The sequence below is a fragment of the Aulonocara stuartgranti genome (genome assembly GCF_965226115.1).
Source record: "Aulonocara stuartgranti genome assembly, chromosome: 9".
NCBI lineage: Eukaryota > Metazoa > Chordata > Actinopteri > Cichliformes > Cichlidae > Aulonocara > Aulonocara stuartgranti.
In genome coordinates this window covers 33951746-33975149 of record NC_138960.1, presented here as the reverse complement: position 1 = coordinate 33975149, position 23404 = coordinate 33951746, and the positions used below count along the sequence as shown (strand labels likewise).

Below are 23404 nucleotides of genomic sequence, written 5' to 3'. Positions count from 1 at the left end.
AATGTCAAAGACTGGATGATGATCACTCCACTTTATGGACATCTCTTTAGAGCCAGAAGTGACCATATTAGGCCCCAGTCATGTATGGTAAAGGACTGGCCAATGACTCCATGGTACCACTGGTCACTAAGGAAAAATATGTGTTCCCCAACAAGCTGGCCAGTAGTTGCAGGAAATGTCTCACCAAGTGACATTGGTCACAAACATATATATGATATTTATTCAGCATTAGTTGCTGGTTGGTTGGTAAGTAATAGGACTGGGCGATATGACCCAAAATTCATATCTCGATATTTTTTAGCTTGATGGCGATATACGATATATATCTCAATTTTTTTTAAGCTATAAGGTAAGAACAAAAAGAGAGCTCTTAGTCAAAGCTGTGTCCCAGATGTCACACAGGCACTTTTATTAACATACAGCGTAGATGTACATGAAGAAATTACTCAAAAATAAATTATCAGCCTCCGTGAGGCTCCAGACTACAGTAGCCGTAATGCTCCAACAATCCATCAAGTGTAGCTTACCAAAGTCATACTAAAACATTTTTTGACAGATTGCTGAGCGCCGTGTACCATATAAAATCGGTTCACGGTCAGTAAGCACAACCAGAATTCATACATAAGGCGTGCTGTCGATTTGTGAGAAAATGAAAGGATTTTAGGCCATGCAGCCCCTGTGGGCTAGCTTGTTAGCACGGTTAGCTCGTTAGCACGGTTAGCTCATTAGCACGGTTAGCTCGCTAACACGTTGACGCCATCCAGCCCCACGCACAAGGCGATCCACGGTAACTCGTTAACGGAGATTTGCCGTGTCCATCTTGTCATTGCCTGCAGGTGAAGCTATGGGGGAGTTGTGTTCAGTGAAGGACAGGCGAGGCCGAGTAACGTTGCATAGAGACAAAAGTGGACGAAAGAGAGGCAAACTTGCGGCTCCACAAGTATAATTATAACGTAACATAGACTATATCGATATAAACAATATTGTCACATCTTATATCTCGAATAAAAATATATCCATTTTTTTTTAACTCAATATATCGCCCAGTCCTAGTAAGTAACTGCTGACAAGTTGGAGCCTGGAGCAACCAAAGCAATAAGAAACAGGTTTTTGGTGCTACAACCTTCTTGTGGTAGATAACACGCTGCAGTATCCAGCAACCACTCACCAACTCATTGGGGAACAGTCTATAGGCCTGTGTGACTGAGGCTTCAGGATGACGTACTACGCTGTCAGCTAACACTGGCAAGCTTAGTTAGCACCCTGTGTCCAGAAACTGTATTGGTGCATCCCACAGATACCAGAAGGGTGCGTGTTCAACATAGTCAGACTTTCTTTACATTAGCTGGCTTGACTGAAGTCAGACATAAGCGGTGTCATGATTGTTGTAATCAAATTGAACCCAAGATTTCTACTTCAGGATCTGAGCACATTCACATAAAAAGGGGGGATCAAACATGTCGTTTCACTCTTACTCCCAACAAAAACTGGTAACCTTTTCCAACCAGAGACATCAGAGAAACAAGTGATAGAAGTGGATAATGAATAAAAACAAAACACAATTCTTTGTTTCACAGACCTAAAACAAGAAACAAATCAAATTAGAAGCTCACCCAGGAGTTGCAAATGTTTCTATAAATGCATATAAGTGGTGTGACTTACATCTTTGTTGCTTTTTGTTTTCAGGGATCGTGCTTGCTGATATCATTGAAAAGTACTTTGTGTCACCCACACTGTTCAGAGTGATCCGACTGGCTCGTATTGGACGAATTCTGCGCCTCATCAGAGGCGCTAAAGGAATCCGGACGTTACTGTTTGCCCTCATGATGTCCCTTCCTGCTCTCTTTAACATTGGACTTCTCCTGTTCCTTGTCATGTTCATCTACGCCATCTTTGGTATGGCCAACTTTGCCTACGTGAAACGGCAGGGGGGGATCGATGACATGTTCAACTTTGAGACGTTTGGGAACAGCATGATCTGCTTGTTTCAGATCACCACCTCTGCAGGATGGGACAGCCTTCTCAATCCCATTCTCAACAACTCCCCTGAGGAGTGCGATGCCAACATCCCCCACACTGGCACCACCGTCAGGGGGAACTGTGGGAACCCATCAGTGGGCATCACCTTCTTTGTCACCTACATTATCATCTCCTTTCTGATTGTGGTAAACATGTATATCGCCATCATCCTGGAGAACTTCAGTGTTGCCACTGAGGAAAGCACTGAACCCCTCAGCGAAGACGACTTCGAGATGTTCTACGAGGTCTGGGAGAAGTTCGACCCGGAGGCCACGCAGTTTATCGAGTACTCCAAGCTGTCCGACTTTGCTGACTCGCTGCTAGAGCCGCTGCGCATCGCCAAGCCTAACAAGATCAAACTGATCTCCATGGACCTGCCCATGGTCAGTGGAGACAAAATCCACTGCCTGGACATCCTGTTTGCCTTTACCAAGCGTGTCCTGGGCGAGTCAGGAGAGATGGATGCCCTCAAGCAGCAGATGGAGGAGAAGTTCATGATGGCGAACCCGTCCAAGATCTCTTATGAACCCATAACTACAACTTTGAGGCGCAAGCAGGAAGAAGTCTCCGCCACCATCATCCAGAGGTGTTACCGCAGACACCTTGTGAGGCGACAGCTGAAGGCCGCCTCCTACATGTACCGCCAGATCACCACACCTCGGCATGCGGGAGGTGAAGGTGAACAAGGAGGTGAAGTAGTGTTTGGGGAGGATGCGCCTGAGAAAGAAGGGCTGATTGCTACCATGATGAGAGAAAACTACGGCTCAAGCATGTTAGGGATCGAGCGCTCAGAGACGATTTCCTCCACCTCATCTCCACCTTCATATGACAGCGTAACACGGGCCACATCCGAGATCTTTCAACCGCTCGCTGTCAAGACAGAAACTGTTGCCGACACTGCGGGCAGCGAACAAAGTGAACAATCACAGTCAGAAATCACCCATGACAGACAGCAGGAAATGACGCCATAGCAGGAACAGAAAAGCAAAAAAATAATTAACAAATGAGGATTTTCTCATTTGAGGTTGGCCTGTTTATTCTTTTGTTTACTGGATGTACCATAGCTGAGAACGCTGAAGCGGCAGCAGAAAGAAGCTATGAAGAACTATGAGGAGCCTGCAACATGGAAGAATTACTACCTTTAATGTCATTTCCTGTTCCCTGGAGAAAGTGTTTTGGGAGTTTCCTGAAAGGAAGCAAAGCAACTGCAAAACAGAGAGGGTAACCCTGTCTGTCAGGTCAACTCTGCCTTTGTTGGAGTAATAGACAGTAAAGGAAAACCTACTCTTGGGTCAACCAGAACCGGGAGTTTAGAACAATGACCTTTCACCAAAGCTACAGGTGGTCAGAGGGGGCAGAGCAACTATATCACAAATGTATCCATCATTTTTTGGCCTGGGGAGTTTGTGCCTTCCCACAGTTGATCAATATTCTCAGAGTATGTTTTCTTGTAAGAGTGACGGCGGTGTTTCTCAACACGTTAAGGGTCGGTGGCGTTCTGACTGACACTCGAGAGAGGAGGGAAAATAATGACAACGTGATTTCAAAACAATGTTTTCGTAGTAAAAGTACGTTGTTGATGTTACCAGTCTTTTAATAGCGGTACAATTATTACTATTTTTTATATTTTTTAGAGTAAGTTGAAGAAAACCAGTTAGCGGTCTCTCTTTTGACTTCGGAGTGGCACTAGCTATGAAAAAGTGGCTGAACTACTATGTTGTAATAGATGAGAGGAGAAGGTGCGGTCAGGAAAAAAAAATCTCAACAACCTGAATCTTCATCTGTTTTTGTTGGCAGTTTTGCACTTTTTGAGTTTGCACCTGCTCTCGCTTTACCGCACCTGGGCGAAGGCACAGTGTAGAAGAGCCTGGGATTTCATTATTTTTCTTCTCAAAACTTTTTGCGATAACACCAAAAAAATGACACAAGTGCACAATGAGATTTTCTACACGGTCCCAAACTCTTCTAACACGCATCTTTGCCCAGTGGTGGACGCCCTCATACTCGGCAGTTTGTTGGCTTGTGGGTGATTTGTCTAAAAGTCATGTTAGATATTCCGGCTTCACTTCCCTATAACATGAAGCAGAAGAGTCCTATTTCACTGTCACCACACTGAGTGGGGAGAAAAATGAAGCTTACTGGCTTTCATTGATTAAGGATGCATGATTTAGGAATAAGTTTTATGGAATGCTTTGAAAAACACCTGCCTGGGTGGAAGGAAAATAAGAGGCTTGTCAACTGTAGTGTTATTCTCCTATGCCAAAAATAGTCAAGACTGCAGGTGAATTTACTCTTTTTTTTATTATTCAGTTTAGTAAAAGCATCAGACTGCTGGTTTAACACCAGCCTAGCACAAATTCAAAATAGGTTTAAGCATGCAGCAAACCACTAGTCTTTGCTTTTTAACAACTGAACAAAGACATGTAATAAAAATAATGATGATGGTAATAATAATAATAGTCGTAGATTTTATATAGCTTTTTCCTAACAATGTTACAAAGCGCTTCATAGAAAGAATCAAAAAGCAAAATAAAAACATCTGAACAAAGAGGTTAAAAAAACATACAAAAATGACCACAGGTCAGAAGTAAAAGATCAATTCAAAAGGAAGCAAGACAGCAATAACAAGCGCAGAACACTGAGATTCATGCAGGACACCTGTTAGCCTATTTTAATGCCATAAATGCCTCCTTTCATTTTTTTTCTTTTCCTAAGAGCATTTGATGTCTCTGTACAAACTGAACATTGTCAACTTTTATGACAAATCACCCGCTGTCATTCAGCATCTGTCTGGTCTGAGTTCGGCTCGGCACAAACCGGCTTTAAGGTCCTGGTGGTGTCAGCCAGCTCTGACTACAGAGCGACAATCAGCTCAGCACATCTGCATCAGGATTTCTCCCCATTTGGTTTCATGAAAAGCTTAAAAGGCCACGCTGACTCTCGTGTTTGACCATCACCAGTGTCCTGGAACAACCTTATCTTGAAAACTCAACAGCAATATGACAACATTGAAGAAACCAGAGACTGCACAAAAGGCAATGAAACTCTGTTACTTTGCCAAAGTTTTAGTATTTTGTTCCTGACTAGCTGTCAGTGTGACAGAAGTATGAATACTCTTGGTACTGTCAATGAATAACGCAAGAGGTCACACGCCTCCCTGCGGAGATACATTTCATGTAAATGAGGCTCAGTAATTCACACACATTTTGCTTCCCATTAACCAAATTTTATCGGAATTTGGTTGCAATTCAGTCAGAGATCCAGAAGGGGGCGCTGGCAAGACTGTCTTTAGTGAAAAACGGTGAATGGAGCTAAACAGCTAAGTTAATGACTTCCACCTGCTTCTATTCAAAAACATCTATATTACTTTTCATAAATCCAGCATCAACAGCATGTCTGAGATTAATCAAAACAACACTTATGTTCGGTTTTTCTCACAGTTAAGCCGGTTTTGCACATTAAACACTAGCATGCTGCTAATGGGTGCTGATTACTTAAGCAATTGGGATGGAACGTCCTCCCGCCATGGCAGCAGAAACCCCGTCAGAAGTTCCTATGTGGTGAAGTTGTGAATCTCTGATAATCACAGAAAGAGATTCTACTACAATAGAAACCTGTAAAAAAAAAAATCGAACTCCACTCATTGTCTTGAGCCCTTCTACCGAAAAAAAACATGCAAACTTCGGGAAGAAAATTTTTTCCTCGAAAATTTAAAATTTTTGTTTTACTGCCAGTTCACTCTGGATGAGCTCAACACCGCCCCCTATGGAGCTAGAAGACCACAGAGCTCTCTGTGGTGCTGGACGTTCAGCTGCCAAAATATATGAACTATTTACAGCTTCAGATTAATCCATAAACCATAAATAACATCTTTCATTTTTTTATCCCAGTTGTTCAATGATTATACATTTCGGGTTTATCCAGGACACTGAAAGCTTTTCTGCTTCATTCTTTCTCCAAATGAAGCATTTCATTTCAGTGTGAGGAGATAAATTGGTGAATTCTGACTCCTACGCGGAGAATTTATAGCTTTAGTTTTTACTGAAAATATCAAACAATTCAAAATGAACCTTCTGTGGTGAAATAGGTGTGCCCATTTTTCTAGGTGCAGATTTTATATTCAGCACATTGAAGACTTTGCTGATGTCATTTTTTTCCCCCAATGATTGAAAAATCAACTCTTCAAAACCAAAACACTGCTTCATTTATTTATTTATTTATTTATTCATCTACTTTTTTGGGAAGATTTTCAGGTCAATTGCTTTATTTTTATTTATCTTTTTTATGATAATTATTTTTGCATTTTGGCTGGAGGAGGAGAGGAGGTCGAGCGAGACAGCTCTTTATCTATTTTGCACAGAGAAACAAAAAAAAACACCTAACAAAACAAACACAAACCGCGTCAAGCAATAACGGTTTGCAGATACCTTTTAACTGACTTCTTGAGTAACGCTTGACTTCACAGATGCTTTTTCTCACTGTATGTGTCTGTGGATTAAAGGGAAAAATCCCACACTAACACTTTGAGCATTTGGTGGAATCTGATTAGCCGGATGCAGCACTGATGGCGTTACTGTGGACTTACAGACACACGGGTCCATACAGTGGCACGAAGCCGACGTGAAGCAGCGTTACCGCTTGTTTTTATTAAGACGAAGTGTCAAAGTGTGCGTGTACAGCATTTGTTCAGTCTGCTTCAATATTTCAAACAACCTCTCTCTCTGTCTCTGTCGTTGTGGTCACCCGAGGGATCTTTACTAAACGCTTTCCTAGACTAATTTTAAAAAGGAAAAAAAGTAGAAAAAAATTTTACTGGCACCGTCTGGACTCTATTTCTACTAGATTCTATTGAGAATAGATAACGATATAAACTAGGTAAATACTAATACACTGCTGAACTGTGCTGCGAGGCGTATTTAATAATAATAATAATATTTCAGGTTGCAGTTGTGCTGAAGGGCTGTTTTCAGTAGCAATAGACCCAGAGTGTGCCTGCTACACATGAACCCCATCACTCCAAGCCATGCTTTACCATTGGTTGATTGATAATATGCTTGACTGATTGATGAGCCAGTTGATTTTTCTGATTTCTTGACTGGTTTCATGTTTGGTTGGTTGATGAATTGATTCTTATGGTTTTTGATCATTAACACAGTCTCCACAGTCCCCTCCCCTCCATCACTGCTGTGACTCTTCCTCATAACCTATCGAACAAACAGCACAGAGAGCTAACAGGCTGACGTCACTTTTAACTGTCAAAAAGGTCCAGATTCACTAATGTCTGCAGGGAAAAGCGTGCAGTGTTGTCAGCAGAGCACATGCTGGCATGTAATTCCATACTGAGATGTTAAAATGGAGACAGCTGAATAAGAAAACATCCAGCTGTTTAATTCCCATAAACTGCATATAAAAGATGAACATGAAATCCCTTACTGGCTTGCCAAGTCTCATTTTTCAAGTTTCAAGCAGGAAGGCTTGTCCATCTTAAGTTTTTGAAATGTCTTGAGGCAGGCAAGCAGGATTAGGCCCTCACTAACCTGTATGCTGATCTGACTGTTTCACTCTAATAGGGCCACAGTTTTCTAAATGAACACCATGTTTTGTTCAATAAGCGAGTGAGAGAAATAAATTCATCAGGAAACTTTTAAGCAGTTTAAGTTGCCGCACCCTGTGATTGCTTTGGTTGCTCATACTTTGCATGAAATACGTCCACTAACACTTGCCAACTACTCACAAGCAGTAATGAAACCAAGACTGTGGGAACTTGTGGCCATCTTGGTAAATGGCCTGTATTTGTATAGCGCTTTACTAGTCCCTAAGGACCTCAAAGTGCTTTACACAATCAGTCATCCACCCATCCACACACACATTGGTGATGGCAGCTACATTGTAGCCACAGCCACCCTGGGGCGCACTGACAGAGGCGAGGCTGCCGGACACTGGCGCCACCAGGCCCTCTGACCACCAAAATAACGAGGGTGGGATTAGGTGGATTATGTTTTAAATAGATTGCTTTATTGAAGTGATTTTTATTGGTCTTATTGGTCTCTTTTAACCACCACCAGTAGGCAACAGGTGAAGTGTCTTGCCCAAGCACACAACAACCGAGACTGTCCAAGCTGGGGCTCGAACCGGCAACCTTCCGATTACAAGGCAAACTCCCAACTCTTGAGCCACGATCGCCCTGCAATCTTCTAGCAACCAAAGCAATTGCAGTAAAGTTTTTAGTCCAACAGCGTATACCTCTTTGAAATTGAGTTCACCTGGAGATGTTGGGTGAACTCAGTGCAAAAGAATGCAAATTTTCCTGTAGCAACCTGGCTGGTCTCCAAGCCTGACGTCTTAGGTCTCTGACAGCAAAAATCTGGTTTTCTAACAGGACTATCAATTATAAAATGAAGATCATGTTTTAATCTGTAAGACTTGAAACTAGCGGCTGTGATCATAAAGGATAAGTAAACCGTTTACTGAGCTTATAGATCAAATTTCCAGTAGACCTGTACACTCACTACCAAATTTGGAACAAAGACAGCTTCACTAGAACTTTAAAAGAGGACGGTGATTTTCTTAGAGCTGGCTTGAACCCTTTCAGAGGACCAGAAAGAAAAACGGACTTTCTTCAGAGTGTTTCCAGGTCAGTAAAGATATCAGCAAAAGAACAGTCATCAAATTAAAGGCTCAGTTATTGGCATTAGTCTACTTAGATTTCAAACAGAGATCTGCTCATGAAGTCTTGAATCCCGTTTTCAAAGATTGTTTAAATCCTTCCAAAATTACCTAAAGCTATCAACACAATGCATGTAAAACATCAATACTGTGCTCGAGAGATATCAGACGAAGTTGAGCTGTCTTTGTAGTGAGACAGTGCAGCCTTTATTTAACCAGGTGAGTCACTCAAAGCATATTCGTATTTACAAGGACAGCCAGGGAATGGCAAAGCCTCAAGAGTTTACAAGAAACATACTCTAGTTGTTGCCCCTGATCATGGACGTTTCAGTTCAAGTTTACAAAGGTAATTAGAAATAGTTCATTTAGGATTTAGGATTCATCAGTAAAACAGGAGGCCCAGCTTTGAGACAAATCCGTTTTTATGCTTTGAGAAGCTTCTTGAAAGCTCAAACCTCCGGGGTTTGCTACTGGAGGCATCCTGTTAACAGCGTTGTAGTTTGTGCCAGTCTACAGCTCCAGGGTGATATTACTTGGTGGGTACTGCTTGGCAACCTCATCCTGACATATCCAGCTCTCTCAAACTGATATTCAGTATTTGCTGCAGTGGAAAAAAGAAAACTGCACAAGCTTTTGTCAGAGTGTTGCTTCAGTGAATCTGGACCTCAGACTTTGGTTTGCACTGAGCACAAAAACACATTCAAACACTTACTGCAATCACTGGGACAGTTGGCTGCTCCGAAGTTTGTTCACCTGAAACAAACAATGAAGCAATTACAGCAGCAAAACAAAGAGCAGCTTTGTCCCTGAACAGTCTGTACAAGGGAAAGTAACAAAGCCTTCTAAATAACCTCCAAAATGTTTGAGCACTCAGAATGAAAAACAGAACAAAAATCTGTCTGCTTTATGATTTTTCCTGCTCTGATATGATAAACTGTTCAAAGTCTGAGCAAATTAAACACCATCTTTGCTCCAAGCTGTGGGTCAGACCATGTGGTGCTACTGAGGGGTTTGGAAGAGTCCATTTTATGAAGGGAGGGGGGTGTTTAAAACACAAACTGAGAATCTCTGCTCCTTTTTGCCTTCTTCCCCTGTTTGAAAACCAAAAGCTGCTTCATCATCCTCGAAACAAAACGACAAACACCCACACGGAGGAAATGCACAGAAAACCAGAGGTTTCATTGTTCTCTGTTATTGCTATTCTTACTATTAACTGTGTGATAAATGCAATACAACAGTTGTGTAAACAGGCAGTGAGTGATGTTGTATCTTATTTACAGTATGAGGATAATAAAAATGATGCTTTTGGGGTTTTTTTATTATTATTATTTTTCCCGCCGTCATGGGTTTGGTTTTTCCAGGCATCTTCTCACTGCTTAAACCACAGTCGTCCCATTTACACCGTCACTGGTTTCACAGCGGGTGGCGAACTGGTTTGCAGATTTCCAGTGTCATATCAGTCCCAAAGAAACCTCATATCTTGAGAAAGTTGCCTTTTTCTTAGGAAAGGGGGGGAGTTTGAATATTTCCCTTTCTGACACCTCTCGAATCCTCTTTTATTCCACACGAGAAAAACAGGAACATTTCTCTTATTGCCACCTTTGGGATAAAATGAGGCCACAAATAGTAGAAGTTGGAAAATATGCTTCACTAAGTTGACGATAAGAGGTTTCATGATACAAGTAGTTTTAGTGCTTTCGCTGGAAAACATTAAACTTTATAGCTGGAGGGTTAAAACCTTGTAACTCCTGAAATTTAAGGCTTGAATATATACGGAAATTAAGAAATAGCAACGTAATGAGCACAACTTTTAAAGTCCAAATTGGAACAGTGTCCATCACAGTTGTGTCATTTTCTAAAAACACAAAACCCAAAAACATAATAAGTTACAACGTTTTCCTCTGACTTCAGTGGTACTCGCCGGTGAAACCTCGGTGTAAAGGAGGCGAAAGCCGTGCCTCAGTGACCCCACCCTGGTGTTTTAGAGACAATAATATTTACAATTATAATTATAATATGAATATATATAAATATATATATACTTTTTAGTACTTTGAGTTGAAATACTTTTTAGTATTTTGCAAATACATGTCTCTGTATATAAAAGAAAAGCCTCCTGTAATAAACAAGAAAAAATTTAATACTGAATCTGTTGTGGTGGTTTTATTTTGTGTGCTGTGTGAAAAATGGATATATGTGTGATCCAGGTCCACCACCAGGGGACTAGTAACCCATCTATAGGTAGGTGTACGATTTGGCAGCAAAGGGTCAGCCTACTTCCTGGCGGGTAGGCCACGCCCTCTAATGGCCACGAGCTGTGAGTAACGACGGAAACGGTGAGTTTATGGATGCCAGCAGAGTAAATGAGCTTCCTCTGGTGCTTGCTGGTGTCTGGACACAGCCTTAATGATAGGATGAGGAGCTTGTATATTCAGGAGGTGCTCAGAGTAGAGCTGCCGCTCCTCCACCCCACACAGAGCTGGTGGAGGGGGTTCAGCATCTAACCAAGGTGCCTCCTGGACGCTTCCTAGGTGAGGTGTTTTTGGCAAGCCATACTGGAAGGAGACCCCAGGGTAGACCAAGGACACGCTGGAGAGATCAGGAAATCACATGATAGGGTGGGGCTAGGTTTCACAATGAGCTCACTCGAAACCCTGGCTGATTGTGACCCACGCCTGTTTTCACACCTCGGCTCATGTGATTAGGTAGAGAATCTCCAGGGGGTCCTTTTGTCCCTCTTTGGGGGGAAACTCCCACGGGGTTTAAATCTGGGACTCTCCACCATTTGACCTTAGAACTGAAGAAGCTTCTCGGATGAGAGGTGAAACGTCTTCAAGCAACCCAAAGAAGTCCAGACGCTTTTCTTTGCAAGCTCCTTAGACTACGAGGACCTGGATGACTGAGAATCTTCACAGACCTTGGACCTGGAACTACTAAATCTTTAACAACAGCTGCTTTCACTAAAACACAGAAAGCAGAGAAGACTTCAGAGCTGACTCAGTCTATACACAGACTATCAGCACGATAAAAATAAGAAGAAAAGAACAGCTTAAACTGGTAGAATACATATTACTGCAGAAGCAGGAAGACACAATGAAAGCCTGTGTTTCGGTCTTATCCTTAAACTAACCAATATAATGTCTTTAGAGTACCTTATATTACTACCAAACACACCTGTCACAGCTGTCGAAGTCTCTGTAGTTGTGGGGTCCTGCAGAAGTTACCACATTTAATGTCAGACACATTAACAGTGTTCATTAAGTATTGGAAGTACTTGCATTACGTGTGCACTGTGGTCACGCCAGCATTGAATCCATCCAAGTTACATGTTTATTAAAATAATCAAATTACAGCATTTATGTTAGACTACTTTTAATTAACTGCTTCAGCCCACTTACAATGAGAAGAAATCTTGTTCATGACCTGTAGCATGTTAACACTATTGGAAGGAAAAATAACTCCAATTTTGAAAACACAACTTTCTTTTTTTTTTTATAAAGCTCTGACTTGTATTATGAGTCTGTGGTCTGGGAGAGAGTCTGTAACAGTATATAATGACCAATGTTGGGCAATTAATTACATAGTTACTTCTTCAAAAAAGTTACTGAGTTATGCAAACTAAGTGTTTTGCAGCTGTTTACCTAAAAATGCAGCCAAGGCGTTTTTTTAAATAAACATTTCAAACTATTTACAGAACAATCAGCTGTTCTGCATCAAATCTGATGCCACACAAATTATTTGTGTCACTCCAAAAATAATTTCTGTCCACTATGAGATGAAGGAGAACAACAGCCTGATACCTGCAGGCCTGACAGCAGCAGATGTGTCACTGCTGTAACACCTGTAACACTCAGCAGTCGCCTCATTGTTCTGACACACAACAACACTACTGACTACACTACACACTAACTACACACTAACTACACACTAACTACACAAGATTTGCGCTAAACGTAGCAAATCTCTCACATCTCAAACACGTCGTCACTCCTAAAACTTCCCCCTCCCTAAACATTTAAATGCCATGTTGCCATATCATTTTTTGATTGGTCCACATGGTACATTTTTTGCGCATTTGCGCACACGCACAGCTTAGAGGGAACATTGGTGGGGACTGAGTTGCTTTTGGAGCTAGCCCTGAAGAGGACACCAGGGAGCTTCATGTTTCAGCCCTGGAGGCTGATGCTGAGTGGAGGAGGCATTACCAACTTCAGTTCACTATGTAATGAGCTAAAGTCAGTAGAGACAGAGTCAGGTATACAGAAGGCCACACAGCCTCTCAACATCAAGGTTTTAATTGTTGGTAATGTTACTCTGTCTTCATTTTCCTAAAATAACGTCACCTCCACATTGTTTGTGAGCAGATGAGTGGAGCATCCCGGCTTCATTTCCAGGTTGGACAGACGGGTGGGCGGACGTGCAGGTTTATGGCGTCGGGTAGCTCTCCGTCCTCACAGCGGACTGTTTTTGCACACTACTGTGTGCATCCGTCTCCCTGCGCTTCCTCCCTCCATGTCGGCTTTGGCGCCAGTTCGCCTCTGCACGTCATGCCTGCTTACGCTGCCCACTTTTGTCATGAAGCTGAACTCGTGATCTAATGCTGTGTGTGTGTGTCAGAGCAGATTGAGGATGACACTTGAAGCTGCTGTTGGAAACCCGTCTGCTGTGTTACCCTCTGCCTCTTTGTGGCCCTCCTGTTTCACCTCCCTCGTGATGACCCTGCTTCAACAGTGTTATGAGGTATTGTTTCATTCAGGAGCCTTAGACCACCGCACAAAGGTGGATTAATCTGCAGGGGAAAACAGTTCCCAGGAGAGTGCCTACTTCCAAGTGTTTTAGGAAATTACAAAAAAACACAGATGTTTTGCACCAAAGGGCAGGGAGCTGGGAGTTATAGACACAAGTAATGAGACATGCATTCACAACTGATTTAGGTCTTTTCATGTCCTTTTTTAAGCTGAGTTTTAGCGAGATTTCCTCTCTTTGTCAACAGTGGTGCTTTCATCTCTGTCTGGTTTGATTTGAAGCTTTGTTTTTATAAGATATGACAGTTTCTGGCATTCTGCGGGCTAAGGGCTCCGGCTAACAGTTACACATCCTGGGTCCTCTCTGGATCCAAGGACACACTGGAGAGATTACGTCTCTCAGCTGGCTCGGGAATGCCTCGATATGCCCCGGGGCAGCTGAGAACGCTGGCCCAGCAACCACACGAACCCCAATGTGCAGCAGAGGATGAATGCATGGATCATGTTTAAGCTACTAACATGTATCTGCATGTAAATCCTCTGACGTGGGCACAATTTTCATTTTGGAACAATTTTTCAACCAAAACCAGACACAAAGCGATCAGGTGTCAGTTATTCAAGGTCAGAGTATTTGCTGGGTTTAGCCGTCATGCTGTGAGCGGTTTGACTGAGGAGCCGGCGCACTCGTGAACAAAGCTTCTCTGTCTTTTTGAAAGGCTGAAACTTCTGTTTAAAGCCCACCAGCAGCTTTTCCACTCACTGAGTTGTTGTTTGATGACATAGATGACTGCGTTTAAATTGTTTGCTTCATCCGGTCTAAAACACGAAGACGTTCTGATTTCAGTGAAATGAACCTGCAGGAACGTCCTCGCGTGTCAGAGGCTGGAAACTGCTGTTGGTTAAATAGCTTAAACAGTTCTCATTTACCTTCTGTCAATTAATAGACTTGCTTCAGCTCCGCCAATGCCCTCAAGCACACGTGAATACAGACTGAACTCAGTGAACTGCCTTGTTGTTGCCCTTGAGCAAGGCACTGAACTGAGAGAGAGAAATAAAAAGCGTGTGTGCTGACTTGTTTACGTAGTTACATAACCTCATCTCTAGCCCTGAAACGCAGAGAGGGTGCCAGAGTTCCTCAGCATATGTTAAAAGGAGCTTCCCCATCTGTCTGCCTGCCAAAAAGCTCCAATCTTAAAGGAACAGTTCGCTTTAAACGTCGTACGTTTCTGACCACCTTTAAGAATAGTTCTTCTCAATAAAGCCCTCCTTATGTTGTTTATATTTGTTGTTAAATCATCAGCAGCTACTTCTCATTTCATAATATGAACCCACTACCCAGTTAATATATGGCATCTGAATACTCACCAGAACAGCACCCTCTACCAGCTGTGAGTAAAACAGCTATTTGATGCCTGAGATCCTCAATCCGGCTTTAAGTTAGTGAGGAGGGACCATCCCGGGGCTCCGGTTCATTCTTACTATCTTTTCAATTCATGACGTGATGTCCAAACACAGTTTTCCAACGATGTAATTACTGGAAAAGTAACTCCAACAACATATGTAATAGAACAGAATAAGCCCTGGGTGCTCCACATCAACTGTGTGGAATGAAATATAAATAGTAGAAAGCAGGAATAATAACAAAGAGGAGAAATATGCACAAAATAAGAGAAAGGTGCAGATTAGAGGACAGGTTAAAAATATTAACCTGAGGCACCGACCGGAGGGCAATAGGTCAAACATGTGATGGGCCTGGCTTACCTGAGGCAGAAGGATCTGGCGATGGCCTCCAGGGGTGGCAGAGGGCAGCCAGTGATTTTTTGGGTGGTGTTAATTACGGTCTGTGCAGCCTTCCTGTGGCCCCTGCCTACCAAACACCGGGCAGCAGGAGATGACGCGCTCCACTGAGGAGCGACAGAGGGCCAGCAGCAGCTTCTGCTCCAGGTTATTCTTCTTTAGGACACAGAGGCGCTCCCTCACTAGGGCGATGGTGTTGTGGGTCCAGGCGAGATTAGTGGAGATCAGGAAGACAATAAAAAGGCATAAAAAACACAAAGATGAACGTTAGTTGGGATCTCCGTGCCGCTGCACCCAAATCTACCTCTGGAGGGTGTGTGACAGCAGGAATACAGGAATAAATGGGGTTTTTTTTAGCTGATTCTTTTCTGTATATTAACTTTGGTATATTTAATGAAACCACACAAAGGTTACCTTCAAACTATAGTACTTTTTCCAACAGCTCCTGTTTCTCAGGTGGATTTATAACTCTTCTTCTATATGAAGAGTTTGAAGCCTTAAAACAAAGTCAAACATGAGCGATTTGATTTGGATCAAAAAATAAAGGAAAACAAACTAACAAAAATAAGACTGTGTGAATGATTACTGTTTACAGTGAACTACTCATCCCATAATGCACTGCAAATCCCAGATTCCATATCCAGTGACTTCCAGACGTTATCCTGTTTATTATCACAGCCTTGCACGATATTAGCTTGAACGTGTTTGTGTTTGTGTGTTTCTCCATGGTAACAGCCAATCAACCAATCAGAGAGGTTTCAGTTGTGATTTTTGGATCGTGTGTAGTGTCGCTTCTTCAGTGACACTGCAAAAAACAGACTTGTTGTTAAAATGAGGTCGATGTCGTCGTGTGATGGTTTGCACGTTCACCTAAGGAGCAAAAACTATCAGCTTTGATTCTGGGAGCAGGAAGAGGCACTAATCCCTGTGGCATCAAGAAGGACGCCCAGCACAACAATCTGCCACATCAAACATGTGGGATGAGTCTTTGTCAATCATTTTTTACCTTATAAAGTGGTGGTTTCTACAGGAGCATCACAGCTCATACTGGCTCGTACTCAAACCTCCAGAGATCATGAATGACATTTTGACTTCCAGAGTCTCTGTGTTGAGCTTGTATATTGTGGCGGAGGTGTGGTCCCTGGCTCAGCTGCAGGGAAGGGGTGGTGCCAGGCAGGTGAGTGGACAGGTGGTGGTGATGGCACAAACAAGCTCTGTACTGCTTTTAGTGACGCGAGCAGTAAGGAGGGAAGGTTCTTCCATCAGACAGTTTGCACAACGCTGAGAGAGAGAGAGCGGTCAGAAGTGTGTGCCAACCCAAAAGGGACATTGCTGTGGGTCGATAATAAAGCGTGTGTGTGTGTGTGTGTGTGTGTGTGTGTGTGTGTGTGTGTATACAGGCCCTCGAAGTGGGTTCAGACTGCTTCTTTGTACACGTTGTTTCTCCACGAGTGCAGGACACTATTCATAAAAAATTCAAACTTGATTTTTGTTCACAGCGATTTCTGAGATATGTCATACTTTCTATGGCTGATTCTCTTCAGAAGGAATCGTGGCTGCAGGTAGCACGCAGATTAAAAGGAGATCTTCCCTTTGTGGCACATTGAAGTTTTACCCAGAAAGCATGTTTTAAAGTTTTCCTCTGTGCATTTTCAAAAACAGAAACATTCCAGGTATCATGTTCGTTTCTGTCCGTCCACATCATAAGCGTTACGTTGGTGCTCTTTTCCAAAGGTTTTTCTTTCTAAAAATGTTCAAATTACAGAAAACTTAAAATATTAACATGTAATGAAACTGGTTATCGAGCGATGAGCACACCTTACACTGCGCAAGGTCAGTCTCTCCTGTGGGATTGTGGGTGTTTTCCTTCCCTGTGGTGCATACTGAGGGCGCCCAGAAGAACTGAAGGCCAAAGATGAGCAGAAGATGCTTTGATGACAAAAAGCTGCTTTAACTGCAGGGACGTGTTTCCATTTTGTCCCCGTAATGTAAATCGATGTATGAATGAAGACGTGGTTTAAGACGGAAGTCTCTGGAAAGTTTTACTGTAAGTCAAAGATGTCAGCCGAATGTTTGCTCCTGCATCAATATGAGTGTGTTCATTAGGGAATCGCAAATTTAGTGTATCAGTAATTATTCATCACTAAGTGAATAATAGCAGATATGGGTTTTATAGTTTACTGCAACCAATCGATGCAAACGACATTATAACAGATTCATTTAGAGGAGCACTTTGCCATCTTTCAGCCTGATAGAAACGCAGGGGTTTCATTCCCCTCTGCTGATTTTCATAATCTACAAAAACTGAATCTTTTTTTAAACTGAAAATTATTTTCTTTTTGTCATTAAAAATGAACAATAATGGAGAAAATAATTAGCCAATTCCAGCAGACCTTCAGTGGTGAAGAACTGTCGGCTTCTCGTCTTTTCTCACATCTAAATGTGACATCAAACTGAAAGATGTGCAAATGTCTGAGAAGCGATTTCTCCGTCTAATGGATGTCCCAGTAATGACATCTAAACTAAATAAGTGCCTGGAGGTGTTTTAAAGATGACATAAGCCTGTTGTGCAAGTTCTCAAAGTGAAAAAAAGGATTTGGGGTCATGAGAGTAATAACGACATGTTTTTCTTCTTTTCTTGTCTGTTAGTGTAATAAATGTGGTGAATATAGGGATTGAACCAGCTAAGATAATTCTTCCTGCATTTTCCCGCACAGCAACATCCTTGCTGTTGGTCCAGCCAGAACATGTGCATGGGCAAAGCTTAACTAAGGTGAACTCTGAATCTGCACTTGAACATCGCACCAAAACACACCTAAATTTGTGTCGTCGGTGGACTTGAAAATGGCACATTTCAGTTTTGATGCTGTAAAACAAAGACAGGGAGCTGTAAGAAGCTGCTGAGCTCCACAGAGCAGCTCACGGGTCTCCATATTTAACACTAGAAGCATCATCTTTGACATTAGCGTCACTTTTAAACTCTATTAACGGAAAATCATATTTAGTTTTTTTTTTCTACAGCCATTTTCTCTTCTTCATCGTTGTTCACTGTGACTTTGCCTCTCTGCACTTGTTAGGATCAAAGCGCGACACCAGGCAAACACACTGCGTTATGAATACACACACACGCGCACACTCAGTATATGCAGGACAGTTGCCGATGCAGCATGAAGGAGCCAATCCTGTGATGTCATACGCTTCTTAGTCGTAAAACACACAAAGAGAGTGTGCGGCGCCGTATACTCTGTGGAAGGAAACGTCCTTTAACCCTCCAACTGTCATCTTGCCCTCCCCCCCCCACTCCCCTCCTCTGTCCTTCACATCTTTTGTAATAAGTGTTGGGGGTCCCACGGGAGACATGCAGTGTGTGTCCTCCATTGGCATGGCAGCGAGGTGTTGATGAGGTCCCGCGATGGCAGACGGGGGGAAGAGTGTGTTCCCCGACCTCAGTCTCCTGAGGGGTATCTCTCTCTCTCTCTCTCTCTCTCTCTCTCTCTCACACACACACACACACACACACACACACACACACACACTCACTCTCTCTCTCTATTTAAAGCTGAACTCATTGATTTATCATTCAGCTGTAATTTGGTTTTATTTTTGAAGCTTTATTTGTACCTCATGTTGAAGAGCCAACAATTCGTGCAGATTGTCTAAATAATAACCACATTTTTTTTGTTACAATGTCAGAACAAACATCAGCACATGCCAGAGCTCTTGCTACATGACAGGATTATGGTGCAACCTTCCACAAGGCAGGAAATCTAAAGTGTCCCCGGAGACCGTGGGAGTGTCCTGTGTGGACCTCGATGCTGTGCACTTGGTTTGTTTTTGTTGTTTTACTTGCTTTTTAGGATTAGCAAAGGATTCTGCTTTGTTCTGTCTCACAGTGAAAAGTGTCAGGTTGGGTGTGACATCTCCTTCACACTGATATCAAAGCCTGGATCATGACAGTCAACCACAAAAGCACACATTTAGGGTAACAGAGACATGCGTGAACTTCACTATTATTTGATGCATCAGGACTGAGAACAGCACAAAATTCAAATAAACATGATGAAGAAAGCATCTGCATTCAGCAGATGCTGTAAAGACAGCTGTAATATATCTCTGAGAAGCACAACTGGGGCAAAAATACAGTACAATGAACAACAGCAGTGATCGACCAAGCTACAGCAAGCCTGTGAAAAACCTGGTGGGAAAAACACACAGAGACAGAAAGCTCTGAGAACAGCATGATTCCCAGAGGGACTGAAAGGTAACAAGTATGTTTCCTTCTTAGAAAAATGGTTACCATTGATACCAGATCAGCTGGATCCCTGGATACCCCCGGAGATCAGAGAGTGCACCACATGCCTGGAAGGAAACCTCAAGAGGATCTTGTCACTGAATCCCTCAGCTACAAGAACACCGTCCAGGTGTTTGTTGCTATGTGGAAAACAAGGAAGGTTGTAAACAGCAACTCATGAACCATTTGTGTCTTTGACGGGAGCTCAAATGTGGCTACAACCAGACTGTCTAATACAGTCGGTCCCACATTTATTTAAAAAAAAAAAAAAAGTCTTCTGCTGCTGCCGCCCAAAGTTTAATGAGAAATCAAACTGAGCTTTCCTTCTTTATTTGTGTTTTCTCCTTGCTGAGGTCGATTCTCCACTGCCAGCTTTCCTCCTGCAGTGCAGCAGTGCCACTGCAAATATTTAAGAATGAGTGAAATATGATTCGTGTACAATGAAAGATATATCAGGACATCGTCAGCATAGAAGTAGATGACAATATTATGTTTTCTTAAATATAGACGAAAGCGGATCTATACAGAATTGAGCCACAAGTTAAGCTAACAGTGTTAGAAGAATGGTTACCAATGCTGGCAGATAAATGACCTGTTAGGTAAGATTTCATCCAGTTAAGGCAGAACCACAAACACCCGTACATTTCTCAAATTGAATTCAAGGGAATGATGTCTGATTTAAATGAGTTGGCTTTAAATTATCAAGGACACCAAGGCTGAAAGTGAAACAGGCTCAAAGTGCAACACTGAAGGTAGATAAAGTGGGTGGATCATTATTGAATAATGTCAAATTTACACAGTGCAGCCCGCCTACATTTCTCCTCGAGAAGTTAATTTCATTAAAAATACTTTGGTTATTTAAGCTCAAAATTGCTTTATGAAGCAGAGGCAAACCCGGCTTTATGAAGCGCATCAGTAAAGCAACATTTGGGGAAATTCACCTGTGCAGCACTGAAGCCCAGATATGGATAGTCTGGCTACAGCAGATACTGTGGCTCTGTGCAAACATTTCTCCTGTAAAGATCATTAAAACAAACGATGTTTTGGGACCTTTTCAGGTCTTTGGAGACCTGATGGTGCCAAACATGCTCATCTCAGAATCATAGCAGCTTCCCATTTGCTACATCCAATTTGTTTTGATGATTTTTATATTTCACAACTCTGAACACCTTTTACCATCCAAAGACCCCGTTGAATCAGAAGATCAATCCCTGTCACGTGTTTCACGGTCCAGGTGTAAAACAATGAGGGGCAGAGCTGTCACTATCAGATCAGCTTCGTCATCACAACAAGACAGAGCTGATGTGTGCTGCCCAGTCAGAGACAGACGGCCTACTTCCCCCTCTCCAAAGAAAAGCAAACCATAGAGGACAGAAGAGAAAGGAAAAGATGAAAAGAAAGAAAGAACGAAAGAGAGAAAGAGTTGAATGTCAAGCCCACACTAATTGTTTCTATTTTAAAGAACTGAGCTGCTTTCAGACTGATTTAAGGAAGTTGGTGCAAAAGTGACCTAAAAACAAAGCAAGGAGCCAGCTGACGCTCACTGATAACACGCACAGACAGAGAGAGAGAGATCGTACACACAGACGCACACTCACACACTTACAGACACACAGACACAACGATAACATTCACACACATATCGTGATGTAATTAAATGTAAATTCTGATTGTCTTTTGCATCAGTCGACCCGTCCTGATCTTCAGAAAATTATCAGCTTCAATAAACACGCAGATAATAAAGGAAAGGGAAAGAAAGGAAGGAGGAGAAAGGAAAAAAGCTGAAGAAAAGGAGAGAGACGAGGAGGCAGAACAGTGAAAGGCAAAAAGGAAAAAGAAAAAAAGGTGCTTTTGTTTGCAAAAAGCTGCAGCTGTATCGGCCTTTCTGCAGATTTACACTGCCTCCTGCAGGAGGACAAAGACACTGCAGGACTGACACCAACAAAAAGTGGAATAATAAAGAAATATTTTATAAATGAAATTAAAATAAGAACATCTGAACCACTTACACTCAGTGTAGACTAGAGTATATGTTGAAACGCAGCTGACCCTTAAACTTCTAAAAAAAAAATGTTACCAAGAGGACTAAAACACAAAGAGTGAATCTGACTTCAAGTTTTCAAACATGCAGAGATCCTGTGGCAAATGAGAGGGACTGTTTATTCATGCTAAGCCCGAAGGTTCCCTCTGCTTATATGTAAAACACAGCTTTCTTATATTATATTATATTATAAAATTATTTGTTATTATAAATAAATATTATATAATATTATAAAAAAATATTAGAACCTGAATTTTTCTGAAGTGTAAACATAAAACCATAAAAGAAAGGTGGAGATAAAGGAGACCGCTCTGCTGCCCATAAAGCTTACTTTAGGTTCCTCTTCAGTCACTTTCTCTTCTGGAGTTTGTTAAAAGAAACAACAGAGGAGGAGAGTTAATAAATGAGCTTGATATTCCTTCCATGGGGCCACACTGCCACTTGCTGGACGGTAGAGGAACTGCAAGAGGAGAGGACACTACAAAACTGCCTGACTGAATGCATTGCTGATCACTGCTTCACATTAAGAAATCATTTTAAGAACCTGATATTTGAAAAACAATAATTTGGTGTCATCTAACCTTTTTATGAAAACACAGTACAGTAATATGGATGGATTTATGGCTCAATTTAATCTAAGCTGATGGTCCACTCACAGGTCGGCACCTCTCATCAGTCTGTCCCCAGTCCTGCTCAATACATGTTGTTTAGATGCGCGTGAGAAAAAAAAACTGAGCTTTTACCAGCTTCAGAGGGCGATTGTGGCTCAAGAGTTGGGCGTTCGCCTTGTAATCGGAAGGTTGCCGGTTCGAGCCCCGGCTTGGACAGTCTCGGTCGTTGTGTCCTTGGGCAAGACACTTCACCCATTGCCTACTGGTGGTGGTCAGAGGGCCCGGTGGCGCCAGTGTCCGGCAGCCTCGCCTCTGTCAGTGCGCCCCAGGGTGGCTGTGGCTACAATGTAGCTTCATCACCAGTGTGTGAATGTGTGTGTGAATGGGTGGATGACTGGATATGTAAAGCGCTTTGGGGTCCTTAGGGACTAGTAAAGCGCTATATAAATACAGGCCATTTACCATTTCTTTGTCTCTAGTAATGATTGAGGGAAACCAAACACAAAATACATCCAGCTTTTATTAGTTTTTATAGAGCTGATCTAACGTCACGCCAGAACTGGCTAATAAGGATTTTAACTTGGCAACCGGGACATCTCTGTCTGTAGAAGAGGTACAATAAATAGCAAAGTGTTCATTGCCTCCAGGACTGATCAATAAAAATATATTCAATATTTTTGGCAGACACACTGCAGTGAAGGAAGCCAGAGGAGAATCTTTAATGTAAATCAGTACTACACCACCTGTCATAGCAGTCCACAGTTAGGGCCAAAATCTGAGATCGGTTCAGTCCAAGATAGAAATGTCTGGGCAGCATTCATGCTCCGTTATGTGCAGGTAGTCTAGTTTTGTGATGCTTTGTTTTTCAAATCATTCAGTGTGTGAGCTTAGTCTGGTTCTTGGAGAGATGTCACTGTTTCTGTTATCTGTGATCAGTGTGACCAAATCAGGCTCTAATCCTGATGTCATCAGAAGACAGACATATCTGTGAAGGACTGAGGTTTATTGCCTTCAACATTTCTGAGCCTTGACAGTTTGGGTCCATCTGCTGAAAAAGAAAATGAAGTTTGTCTATGTCTATGAAACTGAATCAGAGAGAACAACATCAATACAGCCATGGATCCTCTCTGACATCACAGCAGGCTTTACTGACAAGAAGACCAAGGATAGCGTGTCTGTTTGCAAACAGTTATACAAATGCATGAAAGAGTCTAGTGAATCAAATCGGAGGATC

The 23404-nt window shown here is 42.3% G+C and overlaps 1 protein-coding gene across 2 annotated transcripts in view; it reads left to right on the top strand.

Moving 5' to 3' along the window:
* Nucleotides 1–10833, top strand: part of LOC309714133 (sodium channel protein type 3 subunit alpha-like) — a 279618-nt gene extending 268785 nt beyond the window's left edge. For both annotated transcript variants that reach the window (XM_082546328.1, XM_082546327.1), the window contains exon 32: nt 1687–10833. In XM_082546328.1, the coding sequence (XP_082402454.1) occupies nt 1687–2990 (1304 nt within the window). In that variant the 3' untranslated portion in view covers nt 2991–10833. The remainder of the gene's footprint in view (nt 1–1686) is intronic.
* Nucleotides 10834–23404: the final 12571 nt, after the last annotated feature.